Source organism: Mustela nivalis (assembly GCF_964662115.1).
Source record: "Mustela nivalis genome assembly, chromosome: 20".
Lineage (NCBI taxonomy): Eukaryota > Metazoa > Chordata > Mammalia > Carnivora > Mustelidae > Mustela > Mustela nivalis.
The window spans coordinates 4,929,666-4,957,117 of NC_139039.1; the positions used below are offsets into that span (position 1 = coordinate 4,929,666).

The 27,452-nt window shown below is 52.9% G+C and overlaps 1 protein-coding gene across 21 annotated transcripts in view; it reads left to right on the top strand.

Annotated features, from left to right (window-relative positions):
- The window catches only part of ANK1 (ankyrin 1), a gene marked incomplete at its 5' end in the record, with an annotated part of 127,217 nt that overhangs the window by 76,788 nt on the left and 22,977 nt on the right, over positions 1-27,452 (top strand). For 13 of the 21 annotated variants that reach the window (XM_082715260.1, XM_082715241.1, XM_082715255.1 and 10 more), the window contains 21 exons: positions 381-578; positions 2,995-3,093; positions 4,688-4,786; positions 5,004-5,102; positions 6,304-6,396; positions 6,866-6,938; positions 8,561-8,654; positions 9,778-9,856; positions 11,852-11,949; positions 12,050-12,274; positions 13,293-13,453; positions 13,727-13,938; positions 14,475-14,679; positions 15,047-15,143; positions 15,415-15,643; positions 16,561-16,686; positions 16,784-16,903; positions 18,161-18,239; positions 18,530-18,604; positions 20,337-20,468; positions 21,242-21,388. In XM_082715260.1, the coding sequence (XP_082571386.1) occupies positions 381-578; positions 2,995-3,093; positions 4,688-4,786; positions 5,004-5,102; positions 6,304-6,396; positions 6,866-6,938; positions 8,561-8,654; positions 9,778-9,856; positions 11,852-11,949; positions 12,050-12,274; positions 13,293-13,453; positions 13,727-13,938; positions 14,475-14,679; positions 15,047-15,143; positions 15,415-15,643; positions 16,561-16,686; positions 16,784-16,903; positions 18,161-18,239; positions 18,530-18,604; positions 20,337-20,468; positions 21,242-21,388 (2,740 nt within the window). Of the gene's footprint in view, positions 1-380; positions 579-2,994; positions 3,094-4,687; positions 4,787-5,003; positions 5,103-6,303; positions 6,397-6,865; positions 6,939-7,691; positions 7,716-8,560; positions 8,655-9,777; positions 9,857-11,851; positions 11,950-12,049; positions 12,275-13,292; positions 13,454-13,726; positions 13,939-14,474; positions 14,680-15,046; positions 15,144-15,414; positions 15,644-16,560; positions 16,687-16,783; positions 16,904-18,160; positions 18,240-18,529; positions 18,605-20,336; positions 20,469-21,241; positions 21,389-27,452 lie in introns of all 21 variants that reach the window. The other 8 variants (XM_082715248.1, XM_082715237.1, XM_082715256.1 and 5 more) reach the window with 1 other exon arrangement.

A 27,452-nucleotide genomic window follows, 5' to 3' on the forward strand; every position in this document is an offset into this window, starting at 1 on the left:
ATCGACTTGCCCAGACTTCCAGTTCTTCTCTGAGCTGCCTGCTTGAGTCCTAGCTTTTCTGGTAGCAGAGCACAACCTTCAGAGCAGTCTGTCGGAGCTTGAACACAGAAAACAGGGAGTGAGGGGAGGCCCAAGACATTTGCCGGCTGGGGGGGTGGTGTGGATTCCCTGAAAAGGGTCTCTGAATCAAAGGGATTTGGTTGGTTGGTTGGTTGACTTTAACTGCTCTCCTTGGTGACTCCAGCTCTGCTCTGTGGGTGTGCTGCCGGCCAAGAAGCTGGCCTCACCCCCCCTCCGAGGAGGGGACATTTCAGGCGTGTGCTCATTCTTGTCCGCCCAGCATGCTTGTAACCTGCCTCCCGGTGCTGCTTCTGTTGCAGAATGGCTACACCCCTTTGCACATTGCGGCCAAGCAGAACCAGATGGAGGTGGCCCGCAGTCTGCTGCAGTATGGGGGGTCGGCAAACGCTGAGTCGGTGCAAGGTGTGACCCCACTCCACCTGGCCGCCCAGGAGGGTCACGCGGAAATGGTGGCTCTGCTACTTTCGAAACAAGCCAATGGCAATCTGGGGAACAAGGTAAACACGGCTTCCCAGATTGACCCTGTCATCTCGGTAATGTCCTCGTAGTCGCTAACCAGATGTTCTCTCTGAATATTGAGCACCTACTGTGTGCTCACGTTCTGAGTTAAGTGGGATGTGTGTGTGTGTGCATAATCCTTTACAACAGGCCTGTGTAGGCTTTATCTCAGTTTTATAAATGAATAAACGGGGCCAGGAAGTTTGCTCACTCCCCAGGTTGCATGACTCCCAGACTACCTGATACTAGAGCCTTTTCTAGAGAGATTGATTCAAGGGTCTGCAAAAAGATTACTATTAAAATCCATAGTACACTTTCCCAGATAGAGGCCAGTGTCTACCTTCAGGAATATAGTAAGTAATCTGGAACTAAATATTCTTCATTTCTTTTTTGGGGGGTGGGTACTAAATATTCTTTTTCTGTGGGGGAATATTTTTAAGTGCCCACCCGTATGCTAAACTAGCAGTTCCCACCCCAGGGACTGTTGGTGGGGGAGTACGGGTCCTTCCAAGCCTGCGCACAGCATTTTGGGAGAACGGGGCACACGAGCATTTTCCTAGATGAGCTCGTCCTCGTTTTTCTCAGCTTCTCAAAGGAATGTGAGACCCCAGAAAGACCAAAAATCACTTATTTTTTTAAAAGAATGGTTTTATTGAAATATAATTTACACACAATAAAATTCATCCTTTTGACCTGTCCTGTTCGGTGGTTTTTAACTTATTTCAGAATCAGGCCGTCATCACCACTATCTAGTTCCAGAACACTTTCATCGCCCCACAAAGAAGCCTCATTACCCGTTGGCAGCCACTCCCCATTTCCCCCAAACCCCTCAGTCCCCACCAAATGCTAATCTGCCACCTCTTTGAATTGGCCCATTCTGGACACTGCATATCATGAACCAATACGAGGAGACATTTCTTTAGATGATAAGGGAACGGTTTCAGAAGGCAGGCATTTTAAGGGTAAGCAGATCTGTTAAAACCCTGTAGATCCATCAGCTCTTTCTGCACAGGTTTGGACAGGCCACCCCCCAGAGGGAACTGTCAGGGCGGACCGTGACAATGGATTTCGTGCTTGGTTTCTTGCTTGCGCCATGCCGTTTCACACAGGTTCTGTGAGGAGCCGTGAGGGTGATGGCGATTCCCCACACTGGAGACGCCCTCACTCATCCTCATGCCACCTCACACGTGGCGAATTATCGTGTTATCCTAAGAGTCAGGCAGGGTGCCCAGAGACTTGTGACTGAGGTAGGACTCTTCCCTGCCACCCACCCGGCTGCTCAGGCCTCAGCTGGGGACAGCTCCTGCTCACAGGCCTCCGGGTGGCTGACAGGAACGTGCAGAAGGCCAAGGAGGGTGAGGAGGGTGAGGGGAGTCTCTGGAGAGGGGACGGGTCCTGCCCCTGCCTCTGACTGAAGAATATCATAGCTCTGTTTGCCTCATCGTGAGGGGAGTGTATTGAGCAGGGTGCAGGGGAGAGACATTCTGGTGTGAGTGTGCACGTACAGGGCCTTGTCTCTGGTGCATCTTTATCCTCCTGAGAAAGGTGTGTGAGAACTCCCAAGAATCTGGTGCTGTCAGGGTCGGCAGGATCACCCATTCTGTGACAGCGCGACGTGGGCTGTGAGGGGCTAGTCACATTTAAATGGCACATGGTGCTTTCCAGTGTGTTTTATCTGTGTTTTCTCACGGGGACCTTACAGGTCAGGGATAGCCTCTATTTTCGAGATAAGGAAAGCTGGGTCTGGAGCTCATCTCAAATCAGGGAAGTAGAGAATGTTATAAATGGAAAGTTCCGTAAAGTTTATCTAGTTCAGAGCTCAGCAGATGAGGGCCCATGGGCCAAAACCGGCCCACTACTTGTTGGTATAAATAAAGTTTTATCAGAACATAGCCGTGCCTGCTTTCCTGTTGGCCATAGCTGCTTTCTCGCTATTACTGGTAGAGTTGGGTAGTTGTGAGAGAGACCTAAGCTTAGAATACTGACCATCTGGCCCTCAGCAGAAAACGTTGCTGACCTCTAATTTAGCTAAACCGCCTCATTTTTTTTTTTAAAGATTTTATTCATTTATTTGACAGAGAGAAATCACAAGTAGATGGAGAGGCAGGCAGAGAGAGAGAGGGAAGCAGGCTCCCTGCCGAGCAGAGAGCCCGATGCGGGACTCGATCCCAGGACCCTGAGATCATGACCTGAGCCGAAGGCAGCGGCTTAATCCACTGAGCCACCCAGGCGCCCCTAAACCGCCTCATTTTTAAGGATAAGGATATGTGGCCCAGAGCCGGAAGAGCTCCGTCCCAGGTCACACAGCTGTTTGGGGGCCACGGAGCCATGTTGGGGTCCTAGCCTCAGTGCTCTTCCACGGTGGCCCGGGATCCTTTACTGAACACAAGGTGATGAACTTCTTTTTCTTTCCAGAGTGGACTCACCCCCCTCCATCTGGTAGCACAAGAAGGCCACGTTCCAGTGGCAGATGTGCTCATCAAACACGGTGTCACAGTGGACGCCACCACCCGGGTAAGGCAGCCAGCCCGTGCCTATGTCCCTGTGGGCTTGCCCTCTCTGACCCCCGCCCCCGTCATGCCCCTCATCCTGCCTGGCGCCAGCCTCCCTCCCACATCAGGGGTGGCCTGTTCACAGAGCTTTGAGACCCCAAGGGCTCAGCAGCCCATTCTTCTCTGCCACTTCCCAGGGTGGTGGTGGGGGCTGGAGACACCGGTCCCAGTGAGCTTATTTTCCGGTGGGGAACTCCGAAGTTTGCTTAGACCTTTGAACCTCTATGGTGAGAAACTAAAAGGAACATTTAATCATGATTCTTTGACCTATCCTACATGAACAGCAGGTCAAAATGTCAGGCTTGCGTGGATTCGCTTGGAAATTCAGCACCTTTTATTCCAGCAGTTAGTTAAATTAGGAGCTCGACTCTGTGTGAACCACTTCTTTGTGTGAGGAGCTCTGTGGGGCAGCTGAGGATAACAGAAAGCACAACACACAGTGGGGGGTGGGGACCCCGCCTGGAGGACCCTCAGTCCAGTGTGGAGGGGACAGTAAGAGTCTGGGAGGGACCGCGGGTCAACCATGTGATGCTGAAGTCTCTTTGAGAAAGATCTGGCAGCTCCTTGATTCCCAACTATCTGCAGCTTCCCCCAAAATCTGCTTAAAACCCCACAACGTGCTGGATCTTAGAGGCTTTTGTGATCTTTTGGGGTCCTACATGAGAGATCCAATACTGTCAGTTAGAATTGGGGATCCCAGGGTCTGTTTCAAGATGGTTTCTGGGATCTGGAACCAGCAACCTGGGGACACTTAGGACATAAGGGCTCAGGGAACATTGGCTTGTCTGCTCTTAGGGAAGCACCCAACCATTCAGCAAAACGGATTCCTTGAAAATGAGCTCCTTCGCAGCCTGGGCTCCAGTCAGTCAGTAAATACCCCGAAGCTGCTTGTTTCAGGCAATGACCAGTTCCTATAAATTCCATTCCATTACAACTCAGTAACTTGGACAGGCTTTGTGGGGTTTTCGGATAGCGGGATCTCACCTTTCCAGTGGAAATAAGTATGCTCTTGTCCGAGTCGGCAACAACCTCTGTGCGACCGTGTGTCCCCCCCGGCCCCCCTCCCCAGCGGACGGCCCGATGGCAGCTCTCTCCCTCTGGACTGATGTCCCCTGGCTCCTGTTACCTGTTGCTCCCCGGCTTTGCCTGCTGCCTCCTCACACCTCTTCTCTGTCTCTCCCTCTACACGCTGCCTTGGATTGTGGGCCCCACTTTTTCTCTCTACGCTCATTCTTGTCCAGGATTTCCACCTCACATGGACGTCTTCTCACCTAGACCTCCTCATGGGGCTCAGGGTCCGTTTTCCAGTCGCCTACGTGGCATCTACACTTGGCGCTCGCAGGCATCTCAGACTTCATTTGTCTGAAACCAAGCCCTGTTCCTTCCCAGGCAGCACGGCTCGCACCTTGTGGCAGCTGCCAGCCTTCCAGTGGGCTTCCCTGGCCATCCCCCCCTTTAAGGAGCCGTTCTAAGGATGGCAGTAATGCCCAGCCACGGTGGCTCTGGGGACGCCCGGCAGCCCCCCTGCTCCCTCATCCTCACTGCTTGCTTTTCAGATGGGTTATACTCCACTCCACGTGGCCAGTCATTATGGAAATATCAAGCTGGTGAAGTTTCTGCTGCAGCACCAGGCAGACGTCAATGCCAAAACTAAGGTATGGGAACACTGGAAAGCCAACCTCTATACTTCTTAAGTGCCAAATTAGGTGCAGTCAGAGTTATTCTGGGTGTGCCTGGGGCTCTGCCACAACATTAAGCTTTGACCCGTGAGGCAGAAATAGGGAAAATCCATGTTTTAGTGGGCTGCACCTGGAAGACAGCTCTGTCGTATGGGGGAAGTTCTTTCTCTCATCGTTAGTTTATCCTTTACAGCAAGGATACAGTCCTTTGCACCAGGCGGCCCAGCAAGGACATACAGACATTGTGACACTGCTTCTCAAAAATGGTGCTTCCCCAAACGAGGTCAGCTCGGTAAGTACACACCAATTTCCTCAGTTTGGAAAACCACTTTCACGGGCGGCCCTGGGAGACCCCTGTTAACCACAGAGGTTCAGCCTCGCCTTACTGCCCATCTGGGGCCTGGATGAGCTGAAGCGAACTGTAGGTTCTAGTGAACTGCGGGTTTTCTTTTTCTTTCTTTTTTTTTTTTTTAATTTTATTTATTTGAGAGAGAGCATGAGTGGGGGGAGGGGCAGAGAGAAGGAGAAGCAGACCTGAACTGAGAACCCCGAGATCATAACTTGAGCAGAAGGCAGACACTTAAGCAACTGAACCACCCAGGCACCCCTGTAAGGTATCCTTTGAAGTACCATTTATGTTTTACCTTAATTTCAACATTACCTTTGAAACTCTTCGCGTACTATGTGAAGCTGCTGTCAGTATAGTACGTGTGAGCACAACCAAACGTCTCGGGTGGGTTCCTGCTGTTTGGGGGCTTCAGGGTGGTCTTGGGTGTCGCGATCATAGTTGAGTAGCGCTTCCTCAACCGACACCACGAAGGCTTTCCTAGATCTTCCCCATGGCCACTTCTAGCTCTGAAAGCGTATGGACCTTTGATTGGAAATCAAGAACTCAAAAGGAAAATAAAGCTTCAACATTAGTTTACTTCCACGCAGCTCTGTCTCTTCAAATCAGAGTGAAAATATTCCCCTCCCGTTTCTGGGGATTATGATTTCTGATTGGCCTGAACAGTTCACTGAAGTGTGTATGGGTTATTTTAACTATTTTAACACTCAGACACTGGCACCCAAAGAACCAGTGCTGGGAGCAGTGAGAAGCATTGCTCTTCATGTTCGTATTCCAGAATCTTCCAGAACTGCATATGGTGCCTTCTGGACCCATTCCTTCCGGATGGTTTGGTCCCCCCTTGGCAGTTCGGGGCAGGTCCTGGCAAGACATCCCCTGTTCTCATTTCAAAACTCCCACGCTCAGTGCTGATTTAAAGGATCACTTTTCTTTCTTCTGCACGGGTCTTTGCAAGCCTGGTTGCTAACACCTATCTGGGCTCACACACGCGCAGGGGCCTTGCTCTGGGCTCTGAGGCACACAGCACGTCCACCTAGACCCTTCCAACCAAGGAGAACGGGAGTGTGGTCTGTGCAAAAAGGGCAGGGCTTGCCCCCAGGAGTCCCTTCCTTGTCTGATCCCGCCCTCTCTCTGTTGTCTTCCCCAGAATGGAACCACACCTCTGGCAATAGCCAAGCGCTTGGGCTACATATCTGTCACCGACGTGCTCAAGGTTGTCACGGATGAGCCCAGTTTTGTGGTATGTCAGCATCTCCACTGCACCCGCACCGCTCCCCCGGACACACGCGGCCTGACAGACAGGGCGCCCGTGTGGGTTATTCCCAGAAGGGGGAAGAGGAGCGCATTCTGGGGACAGGGCAGGAAGCCCCAGGCCAGCGTGGGGCGGGGACCCGTGGGGAGAGTGTTCTCCATCACGCGGGCTTGTGCTGCCACCTAGTGGCGAGAAGAGTTAGGGCTGTGAGCGGACCGAGGGGGCAAAAGGCAAGGTGGTTCAGGAAAAGAGAGGGGGATGGGGGAAGCTGGCGGTGCCTGTTTGTGCCTCGCCAGACATCAGCTGTCAAGCAGAGGGCAAAGACGAACCTCCTTTCCCACCTCCTTCCTGCCTCCACAGTCATAACCCAGCAATTCAGTCTTCGGTAGTTCAGCTGGGTCACTGACAGGGCCCACTGTTCTGCCTGGGTTCTAGTCTCTGCTTTTTCTCAATTTAGTTAACCAGTGACAAGCATCGGCTGAGTTTCCCTGAGACGGTAGATGAGATCCTGGATGTCTCTGAAGATGAAGGTAAAGTCTGGGATTAACAAAAAGGGTTGGGGGACAAGTCAGACTGAAGGGAGCACGGTAAGCAGGTGAGCCCTCCTCGCTGGGGGCTTCAGGCTACCTGCCCCACCGCACACCCTCGGTCTGCCGGTTGGTATCAAAGCCAGAGAGAACCGCTTTTTAACAAGGGTGACTGTTACCAAAAATCCTCCTTTAGTGTAACTTGAGGAGAAGCAACAACTGACATCTTGGAGATTAAAATACGAAATTCCGTGAAGTTTCATAAAAAGTATGTGTTTATGTATGTAATACATGGGGTTCAATTCCATTCAGATCAACTCTCAGACTGTAAGGAACTGCGATAAAATTTTGCCTGAGATTTTCCTTGTGCTTTGAACCAATGACAAGCTATTCGTTTAAATTCTGTAAGAATGTTTTCTTAGGACGCTACTCTTCTGACCCCTCATGCATGGGTCAGTAAGCTTTGGAGTGTATCCGTTTTATGGAATGAGTATCGTTTCAGCTTCTGTGGCCCACAGAGTGCTTGTGGTATTTTTTTCCTGCCCCACATAAGCCCATCTCCTCACGGAAGTCTGAGGGGACCCCTTGTGATGTAAATTCGTGGGGTGGGTCTGGATTCGCCCTCCAGCCCCTGGCGATATAACCCTGTGTGGAGATGATTAAGGCCCCCGTTGCGTCCCCTTTAATGATATGCCTCTTGATTTAACTGACTTCAATCCTGTCCTTTCTTAAACTTGGCTCTTCTTTGCTTTCCAGGAACTGCTCATATAACTATAATGGGTATGAAACACTTTCTGTTCCCTGTGGCCCTTTCTCACGACTGCATTCCACCCTAAACAATCCCAGCTCTCACTAATCCATTCCTGCTTTCCACCCTCCTCTGATGGCTAACAGTCTGGAGCCAGGAGCTTGACTCTAACAGGAGATATACACCCGTAAGATCCATGCCCAGGCGGGTGGCTCCCGCCTGTCCATTTCCGTGTCTGTGCCCATGCCACCGTGTCCGTGATCATGACTGCATGAGCCGTTCTTCCATTCTGTCAGCTCCAGATCCCAGAGCCGGGCCACTCACCACCAAGTGACAGGAAGTGACACTGCAAGGTCGAGGGCTCCCACTCCTGTCCCAGCAAGGAGAGAGAAACAAAGAGGCAGTGTGCCCTGCAGACGTAGCTTGAATCTCTTTGGAAGGGACTTAGGAAATAATGAGGTTTTGGCTGCCATGATTGCCAAGAACCCGAGAGCCCTTCAGAATGGACAGGTCCAGTCCCACCATAGCTGATCCTTTCCTAGCCTGCTGTGTGGCAAAGGACAGAATCGAATCTTTCCTTGGTGTCTGCGCACCCTGCGAGGGCAGCTGTGAGGGGCACCTTGTCAAGCCAAGAAAGTCCTTTCTGGGCTGTGTTTTTTGTCTTCCACAAAGCCTGGCATTATCTAAGTGGTTAGGCACCCTGGCTGCCCTGCCCCGTGCCCCGGGGCTAGAGGAACAGGCCTGGCCGAAGACACGGTCAGTGGTCCCCTTGGAGCAGCAGGGACCAGCACGGAGAGGAGGAGCGGGAGAGCGCTTTAAAAAAAAAAAAAAGTGGAGCCCTCCCTCCGGTGCCTCACGACAGCTTGTGTGGTTTCAGGGGAGGAACTCATCTCCAAGGCTGAGAGGCAGGATTCCAGGGACATAGATGAAGAGAAGGAGCTGCTGGACTTCGTGCCGAAGCTGGACCAAGCGTAAGGAGCGCGTGTAGCGTGGACGCGCAGGTCGAGCCCTGGGACCCAGGAGTGGGACTCCCGACCGCGTGCCCTGGACAGGGACAGGGACAGGGACAGGATGCTGGGGCGGTCAGACTGGGAAGCCAGATGCTTAGGATCAGCAAGCTCTGTGCCTCGATGGCCAGTCAGCGACACGGAAACCCGTCCAGCCGTGTGTCCTTTCCTCTTCCGGGCCCTGCTCCCAACTTTCTTCCTCCCCGTCTCGGACCCCTGCTCACAGCCCCTTTTTCTCCTGCACCTCCAGTTTCCCACCAGAAATGTCCCCTGAGGAAAGTTCACATTCACCGAGGTGGCCGGGCTAAGCTCACACGCTGACCACGTCCCTCTGTCACCATGTTGCCCTAGGGAGGCCCACGGAGGGTTTGTGTCTTCCTGGAACACACCCCCTTCCCCCGCTGGGGGTGCTGGGAGTTCTTCCCCTATGGGTCCTTCAGTACACAGGGAGGCCTGGAGAATTAATCTAAAAGCAACACCTCTGTAGAAACACGGAGTCTTTCCTGGGTATTTTCTGAAAAAACAGATATTTGCTGGCCTAGTCCATGGCTTCTACTCAATAGGGCAGGGGGCCAGCAGGAAGTGAAACCCCCAGAATAGTTAGTCCATTAGTATTTACTGTAAAAATAGGAATCTCAGAACTCAACACCATGAGTATTGACCACACACCAGCTAGGACGAAACACGAGACTTGGTCCAACATAAACAATGGACCCATTTATTTGGTGGAATCACCGCACGCACACCTGGAGAATGAGCTGTCCAAGCCAGTCAGAGCGAGGGCCCTCCCTGCAAGGGCTCTGAGGCTGGGAACAGGAGATAAGTGTGAGCGAGGGCTTCAGGCAGGAGGCAGCCATGTCGCTTGGCCTTCGAAGGATAGCTGGGCCCCAGGGAGAGGCTCTGAGGCGAGGGGAAGAGGCCGGTCCCTGCGAGCGGATGAGTAGTATGGCCTGTGTGGTGGGCTCTATGGGGGGCGGTGGGGGGAGAGGTTATTGGGGGGTACAGAGCGGTTTTGTGAGGCCTCCCAGTAAGTGGGGGCCACGTAGAAAGGTCATCCCTCTGACTTCCCAATGTTCTGGGCGTATAGGGTAGAATCACCAGCCATCCCTAAGATCCCTTGTGTCACACCTGAGACTGTGGTGATCAGAGCGGAAGAGCCGGAACAGGTAAGAAGCACCTTTTCTCTTCCTTCCCGTCTGCAGAGAGCGGGTACCCGGGACAGTGATGGTTTTGAGACAACCTGCAGTATGACGGGAACTATGCATTCAGAGGCCCGTGGCCCTTACCGGGCTCTCAGATCCCTCAGATCCTTGCTTCCACGGGCTGCTTGCTGACCGCCGTCCTGCCTGAGTTCTTATCCCAGATATGAATGATAGGAGCCTCTGAGAGCCCAAGAGTGTGTGAAACACGCTCGTTCAGTCACGAGCGAGGCTGAGAATTGACGCCAAAAATTCTGGCTCTGAAGCCCGTGCTATCCGGGCCACAGCCCCCACCCCCCACTCCCCTGATGCACAGGCTCGGCGTCCCTGGGGCAGCAGGTCACAGTGCTAGAGAGGGAGCCGTGGTCGAACTGCTGGCACAGTCGCAGGCCTCCTCTCCTTCACATCTGTTAGAAAGGGGTCAGTCTCTGCCTCCCCTGCCTCAAGGGATTATTGGGAGCTGATACAGACAGGAAGGGACGTCAGAGAGTGCCCCCTGGGGACTGTTCGTCGCCATAATCTCCGACTTGGTGGCTTCCCTCGATGCCACCTGAATTTGTCCCAGGAAACAGTGGGGTGGTTTCAAACAATTTAATTCCCCTTGATTTAATCATAGGTTGTTTGGCACCTTTTTTGTTTTTTCTCTGCCACGGCAAGGGGGTTTTCTAGAATAAAAAGCAGAGTGGCGTTTGGAGGTTGGAGTGGGTTGCCCTAAGACCGGGTAACTGAGCCGGGCATGGCCCGTCTTCCAGCCGCGGCCGGTCTTGGCCTCTGCCACCCAAGGCTCTGTGTCTCCCGGCAGTAGCCACAGCCCCAGACAAAGTTGGCGTGTGGGGACAAGGAAGCTACGAAGCTGTCCAGTCAGCCATTCCATGCTAGTGTGTGTCACAGAGCTGTGATGCTGACGTCACTCACAGGGAGGGATTTGGGAGGTGGGATCAGCTATGGCCCTGGCCCAGCTCTGACCTATTCCCTGATGCTGCCAAAGATAACGACGAGAAAGTCCCCGAGTTGACCTGTGTCCTGCTGTTCTGTGACCAACCCACTCTCCTCAGCTCCTTGCTAAATCATGAGCTCAAGCCAGTGGGTATAGCTGGATTCCTACTCTGTGCCCTGCTCCGGGCTTGATGTGAGAACCGTGCGACCATGCCCACCCCCTAGGAGCAGATGGGCCAGTGGGAAGGGTGGGCTCGGACACAGGGCGTGCAGGAAGAATACCTGTCCCGGTGCTTGATCGTGCTGCATGAAGCCTTCTGGGTTAGAGTCATGGGAAAGCTTTGTGTAGGAGGCAAGTCGTGAGGGTGGGTGGACAGGGCCAGCGAAGGAGAGGGGCAGGGGCATCAGGCCCCCCTGGGAGCAAGAGCAGGTTTGGAATGAACCCAGAAGGGACCAGGGCCAGACTCAGACCCTGCTGGCTTTTGTGAGTGCTTGTGATATGCAAGTCCCCAGGTGTGGCAGCCCCAAGTCCCTGCCACCGCGGTGTCATGAGGGGCAGGGAGTGTCCCATTTACAGATGAGGCCACAGGAAGTCCCCAAGGGAAGGGTCTGCTCTGGTCACCTCCTGTACCTCAGATGTCTTCCTGGCGAGTAGCTTGCTCAAGCTAAGTAGCTAGTAGGTGATGGTGCCTGGCTCCAGTGGTGTGTGAAAACAAGCTCCCTAGAACGGGTTTCACACTGGGGTGTGGCTGGAGGGAAGAGTGGAATGGTCTGCCGCGTATGACCTAAAAGGAGCCAAGGAGAAGCCATGATGGTAGGATGAAGTCTGGGCTTCCTTTTCAATTCAGGAAAGCCTTGTCCCTAAAGGTTCAGTGGTGAGTGTGTGGGACTACTTCCTCCATCCGGTCACTTGCTTCCTGGCAAGGAGAGCTCCTGAGCCCCCCCAGCCCAGAGCACCACCCCTGAGCTAGCCAGCCCCCGTGGCCCAGGAAGTGATGGGACATCTGTCCGTCCTCTCCTCTTCAGGCGTCTAAGGAGTATGACGAAGACTCACTCATCCCCAGCAGCCCGGCCACAGAGACTTCAGACAACATCAGCCCCGTGGCCAGCCCCGTCCACACAGGGTGAGTGAGCCCTGTGACCGGGCCTCGAGGGTTCTGGGTCCTCCCTCTCCGCGCCGCAGAGCGTGCGCAGAAGCCCGACACGGATCTGCCTGGGCCGTAGGTTCCTGGTGAGCTTCATGGTGGACGCCCGAGGAGGCTCCATGCGGGGGAGTCGGCACAACGGCCTGCGGGTGGTGATCCCCCCCCGGACGTGCGCTGCCCCCACGCGCATCACCTGCCGCCTGGTCAAGCCCCAGAAGCTGAGCACGCCGCCCCCGCTGGCCGAGGAGGAGGGCCTGGCCAGCAGGATCATTGCGCTGGGACCCACGGGGGCCCAGTTCTTAAGGTGAGAGGTCACTCGCGCTGGACGTGCGTGGCCGCCACACGAGTCCCCAGCCCGTCCCCGCCCTGCTGGTCGGTCACGGCCGCTTCCGCGGCAGCCACCCACAACCAGCCTGGCCTCCGAGCAGAGGGAGAGGCAAGCCCCGCACCAGGCCTTGGCCTCCCCTCCCCTTCTCCCAGACACACCAAGGAGTGTATAGACAGATGCGGCTCACTGCTCTCAAATTGTACGGGACTGAGAAGATGGGGCTCCTTTGGGGGCCCCCAAGGGTTTAATTCTTTAAGCTCTAAAGTGGCATTTCTAGAAGGCAGCCCTACAGCGTTGCCCCCCAGGACAGGATCAATGGGCTTCAGGGCCCTATTCCTTGCCTTTTCTGAAGCGAAGTGCGGAGCTCTGCTTGAGCTGGTTACGTGTCAGGCTCCATGGACGGTAGCGGTCATCTGTCTTGCGCTGGGAGCCTGCCCGCCCACCGTGGTCCAGTGCCATCCCCGCCGCTGAGCTCCCGCCACAGCCGGCAGAATGCTTTGGTGCGGACTTTCCCTTTTCCGTGGGATCATCGAAGCCTCCCTCTGAGGGAAATGTCATCAGCACTGGTGAACAGAGGAGGCAGCCGAGGCTAGGAGAGCTTTGGTCCCCCATCTGGGGACATACAGGGATGTCCAGTGGGTCCTTGGCATCAGGTCCAAGGTCCGGGTAACTAGGTTAATAGGTGAGCCTCCGCTGTGGCCGTGGCAGGAGGGCCCCCTGTGAAATGGGATGGAATCCTACGCTCGCCATTCCTCGGGGGCCCGGCAGCGAGTGGGGGGCTCTTGGAGCATCTCAGGAACCCAAGGCAGGTCTCTTTCCCTGCCGGGACCTGCCCCTGGGGTGGCCTCGCTCTGGCTGCAGGATCTCTTCGCCCCCCAGGTGGGGACACACTGTTCCCCTTCTCCTGTCCTTTCCCCCTGTGCCTAGCCGCCTGCCTGCCGGCATGCACACCCCCCTCCATGTCCCTTGCCCCCACTCTTCTCTGTTCCCTCAGCCCCGTGATCGTGGAGATCCCGCACTTCGCCTCCCACGGCCGTGGGGACCGCGAGCTCGTGGTGCTGCGCAGTGAAAACGGCTCTGTGTGGAAGGAGCACCGGAGCCGCTACGGAGAGAGCTACCTGGATATGGACCAGATCCTTAACGGGATGGACGAAGGTAGCGGCCCCAGGGCAGCCTCCTTCAGAAGGGGGATGTGTGCTTGCAAAGTTAGGGTGGGGCCGCCTGGGGTCCGGGGAGTGGGAGAAACTGGAGTTGGCCCCAGCAGGTCCAGTTCCGGGTCCCTGGGGCATCTAAGCGGGCGCCCAGATCCCCCATGCCCGCGGAGGGGCCGTGCCTTAGGAGCCAGGGACGAGGACGTCCTGGGGACACAGGGGCTGAGCCTGCAGCCGGTGTGACGGGGGCGGGCGGCGCTGTGCCGTGTGATTCCAGAGCTGGGCAGTCTGGAGGAGCTGGAGAAGAAGAGGGTCTGTCGCATCATCACCACCGACTTCCCTTTGTACTTCGTGATCATGTCGCGGCTGTGCCAGGACTATGACACCATTGGCCCCGAGGGGGGCTTCCTGAAGAGCAAGCTGGTCCCGCTGGTGCAGGCCACGTTCCCCGAAAATGCTGTCACCAAGAGAGTGAAGCTGGCTCTGCAGGTGACACGGCTCTCTTTCTTGCCCCCCACCGGCTCAGACAGAGTTCCTGGAGGATGGGAGGAATTCAAGGCCCCCAGGAGGACAACCCTCGTCCCCAGGGCGTGCCCCCACTCTTGTCTAATGCCTTAAAATTCCAGTTAGAGGTATGACCTTCAACCTCCAAGGAGAGGAAAAGGCAGGTGCTGCCTGTGAAGTTGCAGAACACCCCTCCCCCCCACCATAGGGCATGCAGCCACAAGTCTTCCTGGAGAGCTACCTAATTCGGGGCAAAGACCAAATCATCCCTCGAATGAGATGCAGGAGGGAAAGGGGGAGAAAGGGCTCTAGAAAGACAGCCGAGCAGTGACCTCAGCCCAGAGTCAGCTTGTGCTCAGCAAAACCGATCTGCAGGGTCTGACAGTGGAGGGCCCCCCAAGCCCCCCAGGAAACTTGGCCCTCTACGTAAACAGCCTGCTGTCCTTTTGGGGGTGTGCTGGCCCTCGCAAGTAAGGCCCTCTGCTCCTCGAGGCTGAGGGTCCACCTTTGATGCCTCGCAGGCCCAGCCTGTGCCGGATGAGCTGGTCACCAAACTCCTGGGCAACCAGGCCACGTTCAGCCCCATTGTCACTGTGGAGCCTCGACGCCGGAAGTTCTACCGTCCCATTGGGCTTCGGATCCCACTCCCTCCTTCCTGGACGGACAACCCGAGGGACAGCGGGGAGGGGGATACCACCAGCCTGCGCCTGCTCTGCAGTGTCACTGGTGAGAGGCGTCCCTTTTGCCTCTGTTCCACCTTCTGGGCAGCCACAGCTCCCTGTGGCCACACTCAAGGGAGACGGGAGAGGGTGAAGCTGGCCGTCAGCTTTGCTATGGCTTCCCTAAGGACGTGCTCTTGGAAGGGAAGGAGGGAAGGGGATCCATGTGAGAAGAGCCCCCTCCGTGGACTGGCCCTCTGACCCCTAGAGGAGAAGTGGCCAGGAGGAGCGGGAGAGTGTGTGAGCAAAGCTGTGCTCAGGCCCCCACCGAGGGGCCCGGCTCTGCCCTTCCACACTCTGCCCTTAGCATCTCTCCAAGCTCCGTGTCTGCCATCTGAACGCCATCCGCCAGCCCGTCTTTGCTCCCGTTACAGGAGGAACAGACCAAGCCCAGTGGGAAGACATAACAGGGACCACCAAGCTTGTGTATGCCAACGAGTGTGCTGCCTTCACCACCAACGTCTCTGCCAGGTAGGGCATGGCCCCCCTAGCCCAGAGACCCCAGACCCTCTACCAAAGGGGTCAGCGCTGACCCTCCTCACGCCCCATCCTCATGCTTCAACCCTCCCGTCCCGGGCTTGAAACCGAGACGGGGCCCTCAGCTGCCCCTTTGCACACAGAGGCCGCACAGTGACCAGCGGGCGTGTCAGAGCAGCCAACACTAGGGTGCAAAGGTGCCTTCGGTCGGCACAGAGCTGACACTCTCCATCGGACACACTTCCGATCAGCCCCCTCTGTCTAGGTTCTGGCTGTCCGACTGTCCTCGGACTGCCGAAGCTGTGAACTTCGCCACTCTGCTGTACAAGGAGCTCACCGCGGTGCCCTACATGGCCAAGTTCGTCATTTTCGCCAAGATGAATGACCCCCGTGAGGGGCGTCTGCGCTGCTACTGCATGACAGACGATAAAGTGGACAAGACCCTGGAGCAGCACGAGAACTTCGTCGAGGTCGCTCGGAGCAGGGACATAGAGGTACCGTGCCTGGCTGTACCCGTTCTCACCACCGGGCGTGCTCTTACGCTACCCCTGCCCGCAGACTGGGGAACCCAGGCCGGAGAGGTGAAGTCACCCTCCAAGGTCACACGACTAAGGAAAAGGCAGAGGAAGGATTTGTTGCAGCAGTCTGAGCTCAGAGTGCACGAGCTCAACCGCTATGTCGGGGTTCTGGTAGTGCCCCGATGAGGCGGGGAGGACGGCTGGACGAATGACATGAGAAGAAAGAACGGGGACTGGATTGGAGCCTATTCCTGGCTCCTGGATTCGTCGTGTCAAGATGTGCAAGGAGCCAGAACCGTTCCAAACGTCTGGCCTCAGAGTTTGTTCTGGACCTTCCGCAAGGGCCAAGGGCACGGGGCTGGCCCTCTGGAGCCATACCTCTAGTTCTGATTCAGGACCTAACTGGACAAAGCATTTCTTCTCTTTGGGCCTCAGTTTCCTCAACTGTCAAATGGGTCTAATGATAACATCTCAGTTGAAAGCATTATAGGCACAGTAGGGATTTCTGTAATGTGGTCCTTTTAGCACTTTTCATAAACCAAATTTTTCTGAACAGGTGTCAAAAGATCCAGCTCCCCTGGGGAAGCCCTGTGATAATCCTTTAGTGGAGTTCTAGAGTTCTCAGATGGCGATCTTGACCCACCACCCAGGGATATACAAAGATGCTTGCCTATTATAAAATCCTTTGAAGCGAGAAAGCATGCCTCGCCCATTATAACCTCGGAAACAAAGCCTTTTTTGAAAGAAATGGTGGGGTTTCTTGGAGCATAGCCCCCGTGTCTGGTGCAGTAGACGGGGCATGAGCTGGCGAAGGAAAGACCGGAGCTGGTGGCAGGAGAGGACTGGCAGGCGAGTCTCCCTGACCAGCTGTATCTGCTTTTCTCTTCCTGCAGGTTCTGGAAGGAATGCCTCTTTTCGCAGAGCTCTTTGGGAACCTGGTACCCGTCAGAAAGGCTGCCCAGCAGCGGAGTTTCCAGTTCCAGTCGTTTCGGGAGAACCGCTTGGCCATACCGGTGAAGGTGCCGATGAATCCTCCAGGTCTCAATCTGGGAGGCAGAAATCTCGAAGTCTTTGGAATAGCACGCCTGAGTCTTGCCTTTGTGTGCTTGAATTTAGGTGAGGGACAGCAGCCGAGAGCCAGCAGGGTCCTTGTCGTTTCTGCGCAAGGCCATGAAGTATGAGGACGCCCAGCACATTCTCTGCCACTTGAACATCACCATGCCCCCCTGCACGAAGGTGAGCTGCCCCCGGGGAGGGCCCTTGCCGGAGGGAGGGGGTCCCCGCACAGACTCAAGGTCAGGTGCTTCCAAAGGACTTCTTCCTGTTGAAAAGTTGCCTTCGAATTCCCTGAGGTCCAGGAAGGCCTTTGGCTGTCCCCTGGACCCTTGACTGTGGCTTGGCAGAGTGCCACCCTCCCCCCAAAGCCCTTCCCGCAAGCTAGGAATGATGCCAGCGTCAGCCCTCGGGATGAGTGTTCTCACTGTGGGCCTTGGGCCCTCAAGGATGTTCTTTCTCGAAGGTTAGAAGGAGCGCCACAGGCATCCACCGCGGCATGCCTTGTCCGAGGCCTCTGAGACATAGAACCAGGTGTCAAATGGCTCAAGGTTACTGGCTGTTCGCAGGTTTTTTTCCAAGCCCCTTGTTCATGTACTTGCTTATCCTCCCCAGGGTGTCAGGCCCTCAGAGAGGGGAGCCCTTGTGTCTGAGCCGCTGCAAACAACCAGATTTTTGAGCTCAGCAAAGGCGTCCTGACCAAGTATGTTGACTTATCCATCCCTGTAAAAGCCTCAGAGTCACCAACCACTAACCTGGGGACTTTGGAAGGCTAGAGCATCTCCATGTTCTTGTTCTTCTGCTGCCGCTGGCAACTCGGGGCCTTCCACGCCCTACTCGGGAAAAAGCGGGGCTTTGTCCGTGTGTTGTGGCTCAGTTTCTCTTTACTGTCCAGGGAGAGTGTGAACCAACCTCTCTTTCAAAGGAGGGTTTCTTGCAGCACTGAGCAAGCCTCTGGGTGCTTCTCCTCAGGGCTGGGCTGCTAGGCCTCGGGCCAAGTACTGAAAACGGGTCTTTTGAGTATAAAGGAACCCGGAAAGACACACTTGGTTTTCCAGTTCAAACCCCAGCTCCGCCGCTTATGAGCAACCTTGGGCAAGTTACTTCACCCGTCTGTGCCTCAGTACCCTCATCGGTGCGATGGGAGTCGCACTAGTACCTACCCAGAGGCTGTCACAAGTGTCAGACAGGGCCTGACCACCTGGTCAGGGCCACATGAGCTCGCCCTCATGGTTCTTGTTCCTGTTAATAAAGGATGCGAATGTCTCACTCCCTCTCGCCCCCACCTCTGTGCACACGCCTGTTCTCTGGAGCGCTCCAGAGAAACAGAGTCACTTACTGTTTGCCACGACGGGTGTCCTGTCCCTCCCCACAGCCCACGGGCTTGAAGGCACTCCAAGATGGGGAAGCCCCAGACCCACCGTGTCCTTTCCTCTGCAGGTGAGCAGTGCCGATGAGAGGAGAAGGACTCTGACGCCGCTGGCCCTGAGATACAGCATCCTCAGCGAACCCTCCCTGGGTATAAACCTCTTTACAGGGCATGCTCCCTGCCTTTCCAGAAGGTTGTAGGTGACATCCCTCCCCCTCGCTCCTATAAGAGCTCCACGTTGATGCACTTCGCTTGGCCTATTATGAGCAGAGCATGGGGAGCCTTTGGCCCCGGGTGGCACCTACCCTTCACAGGCTTAGCCGTGAGGACGCTGAGGTCTTCCGGTAAACTGAGCCTCCATCTGAGGTCACTTACTCACACCTGCTGATGCTGTGTCCTGTCAAGACTACTGACTGCAACCCAACGTTTCTTCTCCCCAGGTTCCCTCAGTGGGACAGACCGAGCAAATATGAAGATGGCTATTATATCAGAACACCTCGGCCTCAGCTGGGCGGGTGAGTCGGGGAACTGGGGGCAGAAGGGCACTTTGCCAGTCTACACACGGCCCTGCAGCTCCTGTCCCCTCACGAACAACCTCTTCTCACCATCCTTGGTGCATCTGATGGGTGATTGTCTCAGATAAATCTGTTGACCCAGCAATGCCTTTGCGTGCCAGTGCAACGTGAGCTCCCTCCTCCATTTCTGCCGGGTTTTTCTTTATAAGAAAGAATTAAGTTGTTTGGTTTTTTTTTTTTTTCTTTAAAATTTTATTTATTTGAGAGAGAGAGAGGGTGACTCTGAAGCAGACTCCACACTGAGCACTGAGCCCAGCTCGGGGCTTGATCCTATGACCCCGGCATCATGACCTGAGCCAAAACCGAGAGTTAGATACTCCACCAACTGCACCACCCGGGCACCCCAGAAGGAATTAACTTTTGAAGTTACAAGAGACCTTAGACTCTGGTTCACCTCATTTTACAGATGGGAAAACTGAGACCCCGCTAGATAAAATGGCTCTAGCTTTATAGCTAGTTAGTGAGAGAACTCTGGAAAACCATCCAACAAATAAAAAACACAGACAAAAAAACTACATCTCCTGAGCACCTGTCCACTGCTCCCCACACTCACGTTGCCCTTCCTCAAAGCCTGGTTTTGTGGAGGGAAAGAGAGAAAGAAAGAAAAGAAGTCTCAAGGTTATCTAATAATCTCTGGCTGTCCCTGAGGTCGACCAGAAGTCCCATTCCCAGCAAGGGCAGATCTCACTTGGAGTGAGGCTGTGTGTGGGAAAAATTCCGTGAAAGCTCAAAATGTGTTTTACTCAAGTCACCAGCCCTATGACTTAGTCCACTCCCCCTTTTTTGTTAGCTTTCATATGAATGGACTTCCTTCATTAGGCTCCCTATAGAGAAGGCTTCAGAAAAACCCAGAAACCTTAGCAATAACCTGCTGAAAGACTCTGTGGGAAAAATTTACAACAGAGGTTCAGGGACTATTCAGTTCTTAAGCCAAAAAAGAATGTCCGTTGCTGCTGCTTGTGCGTGTGTGTGTGCGCACGCGTGTGTGGTGCGTGTACATTCTGATTCTTACTATCCCTGTCCCTCTGGTCTTCCTCATCCTTGAAATTGGACCCTGAGGCTGTTCTTCCTTCCAAAGCACCTGTGAGAAATAACAATAAAAACACTGGGAGGGAAAAACTAACATTCTGTGTTACTGCCTTGCATTCAGACAGGAACTTGTATTTTCATTTTAAATGTAAATAATGCCTTTCCCTGAAGAAACCTAAGTGCAGAGATGCATTTCCATTCTAATTGCTTTCTGGTGGAAAGTAAGTGGCATCCTGGTGTCCTATTGACGGCCCTGGCGCGGGTATCCGGAGGTTCAGCCCGCACCTGGCTCTGGCATTGGCTTGTTCCGTGACCTGGCGTGAGCGCTAGACTTGCTGAGAGGCTCAGGGTTGTCATCTCGTGTGTGAAGTGATGAAAGAGCGAAAGGACATTCATCCATTCGTCGTTCACTCCTTATTTTTTGAGTACTCCTGTTCCTGCCCCACTTTCTGGAGATACAAAGATGCAGGTGTCTCTGTTTCACTAGGCACCTCTGCGTGGGAAAGACTACCAAATGCAGGGCCAGGCTGTCCTTTAGCTCCCGGCACTCCCTACCGGATGCCTCCACTCCACGATGCCCAGCTGGGGAGCCGGAGCCGGGCTCTGGCGTAGCTCACCCTTGGCTTCGGGTCTTTGCTTGCAGAGTTGGCTCGGGAGCTGCAGTTCAGTGTGGAAGACATCAACAGGATCCGTGTGGAAAACCCCAACTCCTTGTTGGAGCAGAGTGTAGCCTTGTTGAACCTCTGGGTCATCCGTGAAGGCAAAAACGCGAACAGTCAGTACCATTAAGCTAAGGACACCTTCTCTTTCCAAAGCCCGTGCCTCTACACCCCAGCGGTTCTTCCTCCAAACTCCAGTTGGGATCATGGCCTTTGGAACCAATCCCTTTTACACTCGGTCTCTGTCTCCCTGTCTCTCTCACACACTTGTCTCAGGGTCATGGGGTCCTCTAGGCAATCCTGTCACAAGAAGATAGAAGAGTCTCGGCCTTAGCCTGTTTCCCGACTGAGTAAGAGGACAGTCACGCAGGGACCGAGATGACCCCTAGGTGCAGGGGTGGGACTTCCTGTGGACATGAGGACATGTGGACATGGGGGAGCAAATCCCGCCTGATGTGAGACTATCTTTTCCTCCCACCTGGAGGGAAGATTTGTCTCAACTCTTTCCATCAGCTCTTCCTCAAGTATATTCCCAATTCTCAGGAACCCTAAGAGGAAATTGTCTGCATTTGCATCTCAAATTAACTGGCAAGGACCCAGGATTTCAAAAGGACAGTATCCAATTCTCCTCCCTCTCATTCCCTGTGGACTTTCTCTTGGAGGACAAAAAACAGTCTCTCCGTACTTTAAAATTGGCTATCATTAGGGGTTTAGGAAAGATCTGTGGAAGGGTAACAAAATATTCCCCAAAGAGGCAGGTAGTTTTGATGCCCCCATCCCCCACTTCCCACCTGCCTAGTTCTAGAATCTGCCCCCCCACATTCCTGCCCCACCCACGATGATGAGAATCCCCTCGGCAAGCGCCCCTTCTCTTCTCCCCGCCCCACAGTGGAGAATCTGTACACAGCCCTGCGCAACATTGACCGCAGCGAGATCGTGAACATGCTGGAAGGCTCGGGCAGGCAGGGCCGCAATCTGAAACCTGAGCGGCGGCACGGGGACCGGGACTACTCGTCGTCACCCTCCCAGATGAATGGTGAGTGTCTTCTGGAAGGAGGCGGGCTGAGCTGGGTGCCCCTCTCCAGGCACCCGTGACACCTGATGAAACCATCTCTCTCCCTTTGGTGGGAGGTCAACCTCCACGCACTCCGTCCCTGGTGGTGGCGAGCGCAGAGGCAAGCAAGACAGACGGGGCAGAGAGGCTCCCCGATGTTCTCCACAGTCAACAGGCTGGTGGTGTGGTCCCAGGGAAGAGTTGGAGTCGGAACAGGGGCTGGGATCCCCACCCCTCCCTGTGGTTCTGTGCCAGGAATGGACCCTCTCTGGGCTTGTGTTCTCATCTGTAAAACAGTCAGCGATAGAGACGCAGAGGGCATGGAGATTTGGGCCCAAGATCTGATGTGGATAAGCTGGCTGGTATTTTCAGAGTCCTGGTGTGGCCCTTCTGTGAGGCTAAGTGGGCTCCTTTTATTTTTCAGTCTGGTCTCTCCTCTCTTTCTCTCTTTTTTCTCACCCCTTCTCTTTCCTCTCCCTCTTTTAAATGTGCTTCAAGCATGGCGCAGACCCCCAATGTGACCAGTCCCAAGGGGAGGAAGCCCAGAGGCCCCTAACCTTTGCCCCCAGGACTCCCACTAGGTGTGTGGGGGGTGCCTCCCATTCACCTCCTTCCTCACAGCAACAGTGAAAGTAGCCAGCTGCATGAAGGAGAGGGGCTGGGGGGGGCCCCCCACTCCTTTCCCCTCACTTGCCCTCTCTCCAGTCCCTGGGCACAGAAAGAGCAGAGACCCTGCTCTTCTGCAGGAGCCAGGAAGCTAGGGTTCCAGTTCCTTCCTCTCTCCTGACTCCTCGAGCTGCTGCGCCAGCTCCTCTTCTCTAAAGCCCGCAAGTGAGAGTCGATTCCCGAGGGTCCTTTACAGACCTTGGAGAAACCATTTTAATTCTCTGGTGCCTATTATGCCCCCACGGGCCAGCTGCACCACGCTGATTTCCCCAAGCTCCTAGTTCACAGGCAGCCCCGGCCATGCACTCACGTGCTGGCTGCGCGGGCGCTGTGGCCCCAGGGCGGGGTGGGGGGCGTGCCCCCTGCATGCCCCCCTGCGGTCTGGGCACAGGGCCTCCTGCGGCCAGGTGGGGCCTGTGCACGCAGAGCCACTCACACGTTTCTCTCCCCCATGTCCTGTGCCTCCCGAAACATGCCATCTAGCACCCCTGGGCGCAGGGCTCATCTGTTGATCACGTCCCGTCGTCTTCCTCTTCTGCCTCTGACCTCACCCGGACCTCTAGTCCACTCATTCTGTTGCACTGCCTGTCTCCACTGTCTCGACCTCGGCCGGGTGGGCAGGAGCCATCCACCTCCACTGATGCATGTCGTGAAAGACTTCTAGTCCTCACTCCCCACGTGACGTCTCACGGCTGCGTGGGACGGCGTGTGTGCACGCGTGTGCACAGAGGCGGGAGGAGGCGGGGGTGTCTCTGGCTCCGGGTAGGCTGGGTACTGCGCACTGCTCACTCTTCACACCTGGCGTAAAAGGGCTCCGAGGCAGTGGTCCACCCCCACGGCCCTCAGGGGACCAAGCCAGAGCACTGCGGGGACTGTGAAGGAGCCCAGCTCCCTTCCATGGAGGGGGGCGGAGGGCAGCTGAGGGAGCCTGAAAACTTCAGGACATCCACATGACAGAGCGCACCTCCTTTTCTCTGTGATATCTGGTCACTGGGCTGGGTTTCTTGACATTCCTGAGGCTGCTTCAGTCAAGTCAAATCAGCAAGTTTGTGTTTTTTTTGTGTCCCAGTTATATACCTAGAGGACAGCAGGCACGTAGAATTATGCGAGCATTAACAAGGCAGGAGGACAATTAAAATTACTTTAAGAGGATGGATCCCATGTTAAGTGTTCTTACCACAAAAAAAAAAAAAAAAAAGTCCCAGACTTAGGCATCTATCTGTGAGGCTGCCATCGGCCTGCAGAGCCCCGTGCCTAGACAGAGTTCGAAACCCCTCTGTGGGACCCGGGCGCTCCGTGACTGATGAAAAAGGCTCTGTTTTAGTGGGTCTGCTCATTTGGCAAATACTTTCTGAACACCTGCCGCGTGCCAGGCATGGGTCTAGGCAGGAGAGATAAATCAGGTCTCGGACAGACACGCACAAAAGTGCCCCAAAACTCTGCCTCCAGGGAGCTTACCTTCTGTTGGGAGAGTCAGGCAACAACGAGATATGAAAGTGAGTGACCTAATGTGCTAGCAGAGGGAGGGAAGAGGGGCAGGAGCAGAACTCAGAGGGCAACAGGAGGCCAGCTCTTACAGACTGTCCTGAGGACACTGGGTCACTGGCAGTGAGCTAGGGAGCCACGGGAGGCTTTGTCAAGGAAGAGTATCCTGATGTAACTTAAGTTTTCACAGGATTCCTCTCCCTGCTTTGTTGATCTTAGACAATCACAAACCGAATGCTTCTGTGCCGTCCTGGCTTCTCTGTCTCGCCCCGTCTCCGCTCCCGCCCCCCCTCCAGCAGTCCTCCTGATGGACAGAGGCTGGGTGCCCTCCATGTGTGCTCCCCAGCACGACCCAAGCAGTCGTTAGCAGACCCCCAGCTTGCTCTTTCTGCTCTGCTTTTCTGGCACTAGAATGGCCTTCTCTCTGTTTATCCTGCCCACTTTCCTGTCCCAGGAAGAGCATCTCATATCAGGGTACCATTCTGGCCTGGAAAGAAGGGACAGGAGGACTGAGAGGTAGTAGGCTGGGGAGAGAGCAGCAGCCCACGGTTGCCCTGGCTCTCTCCTGGACAGGGACCCGTGTGGTCTTGCTGCCCGCGTAGCCCTCTGCACAGATGTCACAGTGGGACGTTTCCTCCTTTGCTCTTTACCTTGCTTCTTTGCTCATCTGAACCTCCTTATGAAGCGATGGTGATGAAGGGCAGGGCTTGCGTGCTCTGTGGCAGTCAGGAAACAGAATCTTGAGGTCTGTTTTCCTTCCTTTGTGACCCCTATTGCCATGTGCACCTGGCCTGGTCAGAGCAGAAAGGGGATTAAGTTCAAAGGCCAGTTTTCTTCCCCTCCATAGGAGGGGACTGCCCTGGGCTCTTGGGTAATAAACATGAAAAAAATTGCCTATAAAAAAAAAAAAAAAAGCATGTTCCTAAAAACAAATCAGATTTCTCATATAAGAGGAAAAAAATAGACATCTCACGTCCGCACTTGTCAGGTCCGTTTGTTGGACAAGTTGGACATGTGATAATGTCTACTTAGAAATAAAATGTGTTTTACTTCTGTCAACTCCTGAATCAGCTGGCGAATGCAGCTCTAGTCTGAGGTCCGGTTGGCTGTCTGCTCCTTGTCTAGCTTGCTACTAACATTAAACTCTGAGAGTGATCATTACATCTTGGTTATCAGAGACCCACCAGGATAACCAGAGATAAGGAGAGACTTGGATCAGGACTGCTGGTCTGTGTTCTCCCCCAAAAGCGGGATCTGTAGTTGCCTCTTACCTGATCTCCCCAAAAAGCAACCCCAGAGTGGGGAGCTCTAGACTGAGGGATGGGTTGATGACTCAGGTGTGGCAGAGTCATGGGAGATTATTAGCAAGATGGGCACTTCTGAAACTCAACCTCAGGGACTCAGCAGACCTCATTATGGCGCAGTCCACCCCAGATTTTGTGAGGTAATCCTCATGAGGTTGTCTGAGGCCTTACGAACATTGCTCTTAGTAGTGATTCCCACTGGCATTGTGTACGGCCACACACAGCCTCGATCAAAGCTTCTGGGGATGTGGATAGATCAGTGGGGGTCCTCTGGGGCCTGAGAGGGAGCAGCGAGGCATACACCCTAAACATTAGTACTACAAGAAGGGCTCTAGAATAAAGAAAAAACAGGAAGTCCTGGGAGAGGGTATGCATGAGTTCTCTTCATGGACACATTTCATTTGGATGAAATCCCATTAAAGTGAGCACCATGTGAGTTTTAAGGAAGAAAGGTCCCAAAGGGTACCAAATGAGCCTTGGGCATTCTGTGGCCAGTAGAGCTACCCTCTCCTGTCTTTATCAGGTCTTACTGAGACTCCCAAAAGTGACAGAATATTCACTTGGCTATAACCGACAGGTTGTTTAAGATGCATTCCACTTCTGGCCAAAATGAGGTAAATAAATAAGGACTGAATATACCCTCCTGCTTAAAACAGCCCCTGATACTCCAAAATGGGCCAAATATATGAAACAACAGTTTTCACAACTTTGGACATGAGTCAACAAAAGACAGTGATCCATGGAACGTGGGAAACAATTGAGGAAAACTCTGTAATTGCTAGTTTCTAGGTCATGACATAGAGAAGAAGATTCCAAGAAGTTTCCCTAGGTTGGAGAGTTGTTGAGAATCCAGAGAGAATGGAGCCACTCGAGTTGCGAAGATGTAGAGTACCAGGGAAGACCCAGCTGCTTAGAGAATTCTGAGATCTTCAGATTCACTGAGTGGGATTAGACATTACAGAAGAAAAGATTAGTGAATTTGACAACATAGTGATAGAAACTCTTCAAAAACCCAAAAGAAAAGAAAAATTTTAAAAAGCATCAGGGATCTTATATTTGTGAAAATAGAGTTCCCAACAGAGAATGGGTGAAAAAGCATCTGAAGAAATAAGGGCTGGAAAATGTCCAAATCTGATGAAAACTATAAATACACAGATCCAAGAAGTTCAGTGAATCACATGCATGAAAAACACGAGAGCAACTATGGCAAGGCATATTTTAAACAAACTGGTCAAAACCAATGATAGAGAAAGTCTTGAAAGTAGCCAAAGAAAAAGGGACATGTACAAAAGAACAAAGACAAGAATGATTTCAAACTTCTTGTTGGAAACAATGCAAGTCAGAAGACAGTGAAGCAACATCTTTAAAGTAGATCACATCTTTAAAGAATACCTCTAAAGTAACCTACAATTCTAACTATACCTAGCAAAAATAGCTTTCAAAAATGAAGAGAAATAAAGACTTTTCAAAATATACAAAAACTGAAGGGATTCATCACCAGGGGACCCATGCTTCAGGCAATGTTAAATAAATGAAAGTCTTTCAGGCCAAATTAAAATGATACCAGACAGAAATATGGATCTATAAGAAGGAATTAACTGCCAAAAATGTTAACTGCGAGGATAAATACATAATTCTCTAGTTAGTTACATTATTTCTTCATTATTTAAATCTCTTTAAAAGATAATCAATGATGTAAACAAAAGTAACAACAATGCAATGTTGGGTTTATAACATATGTAAAAGTAAAATGTATGATAACTATAGTAGAAAAGTAAAATAAGTTGAGGGAAAAATGGAGGTATACTATTATAAAGTGCTTATACTATACACCAAGTGTTATAATTTCACTTCAAAGTACACTGTGATAGGGCACCGGGATGTTTCAGTTGCTTAGGCATCTGACTCCTGTTTCTGCTCAAGTCATGGTCTCAGGATCATGGGATCAGCCCAGCCTCAGGCTGCACATAAAGTGGGGAATCTACTTCTCCTCACCCTCTTACTTTCCTCCTGCTCACACACTCTCAGTCTCTCTGTCTCTCTCTCTCTGAAATAAGTAAAAACCTTTTTTAAAAAGTAGATTGTGATAGGTCAAGGATGTATATTATGAGCCTTAAAGCAACTACTGAAATAATAAAAGAGAATTATACCTAATAATCCATCAAAATGGATCAAAGGGAATTATGATAAATTATAATTAATCCCAAAGAAGACATACAAAGAAGAAAAAGAGAAGAACAGATGGGAGAAATAGAAAAGTAGAAATTAGCAAGTGATATATTTATTTAATAAATAATCTTATTTAATAAGTTTATTATTTAATAAGTTAATTATTTATTAATAATAGTATATTATTAAATATACTATTATAATTATATAATATAGATTATATTTCTATTATTTTCTATTTTATTTTTAATTGTTAAGTTTATTTATTTTAATACTTATATTTTAAATATAAATGTATTTATATTATATGTAATTATATAATATAAATTATTATATTAAATTTTTATTATATTTGATCAATAATTTTATTAAATATAAATGGTCTGCATACTCCAGTTAAAAGGCAGAGATAGTCATACTGT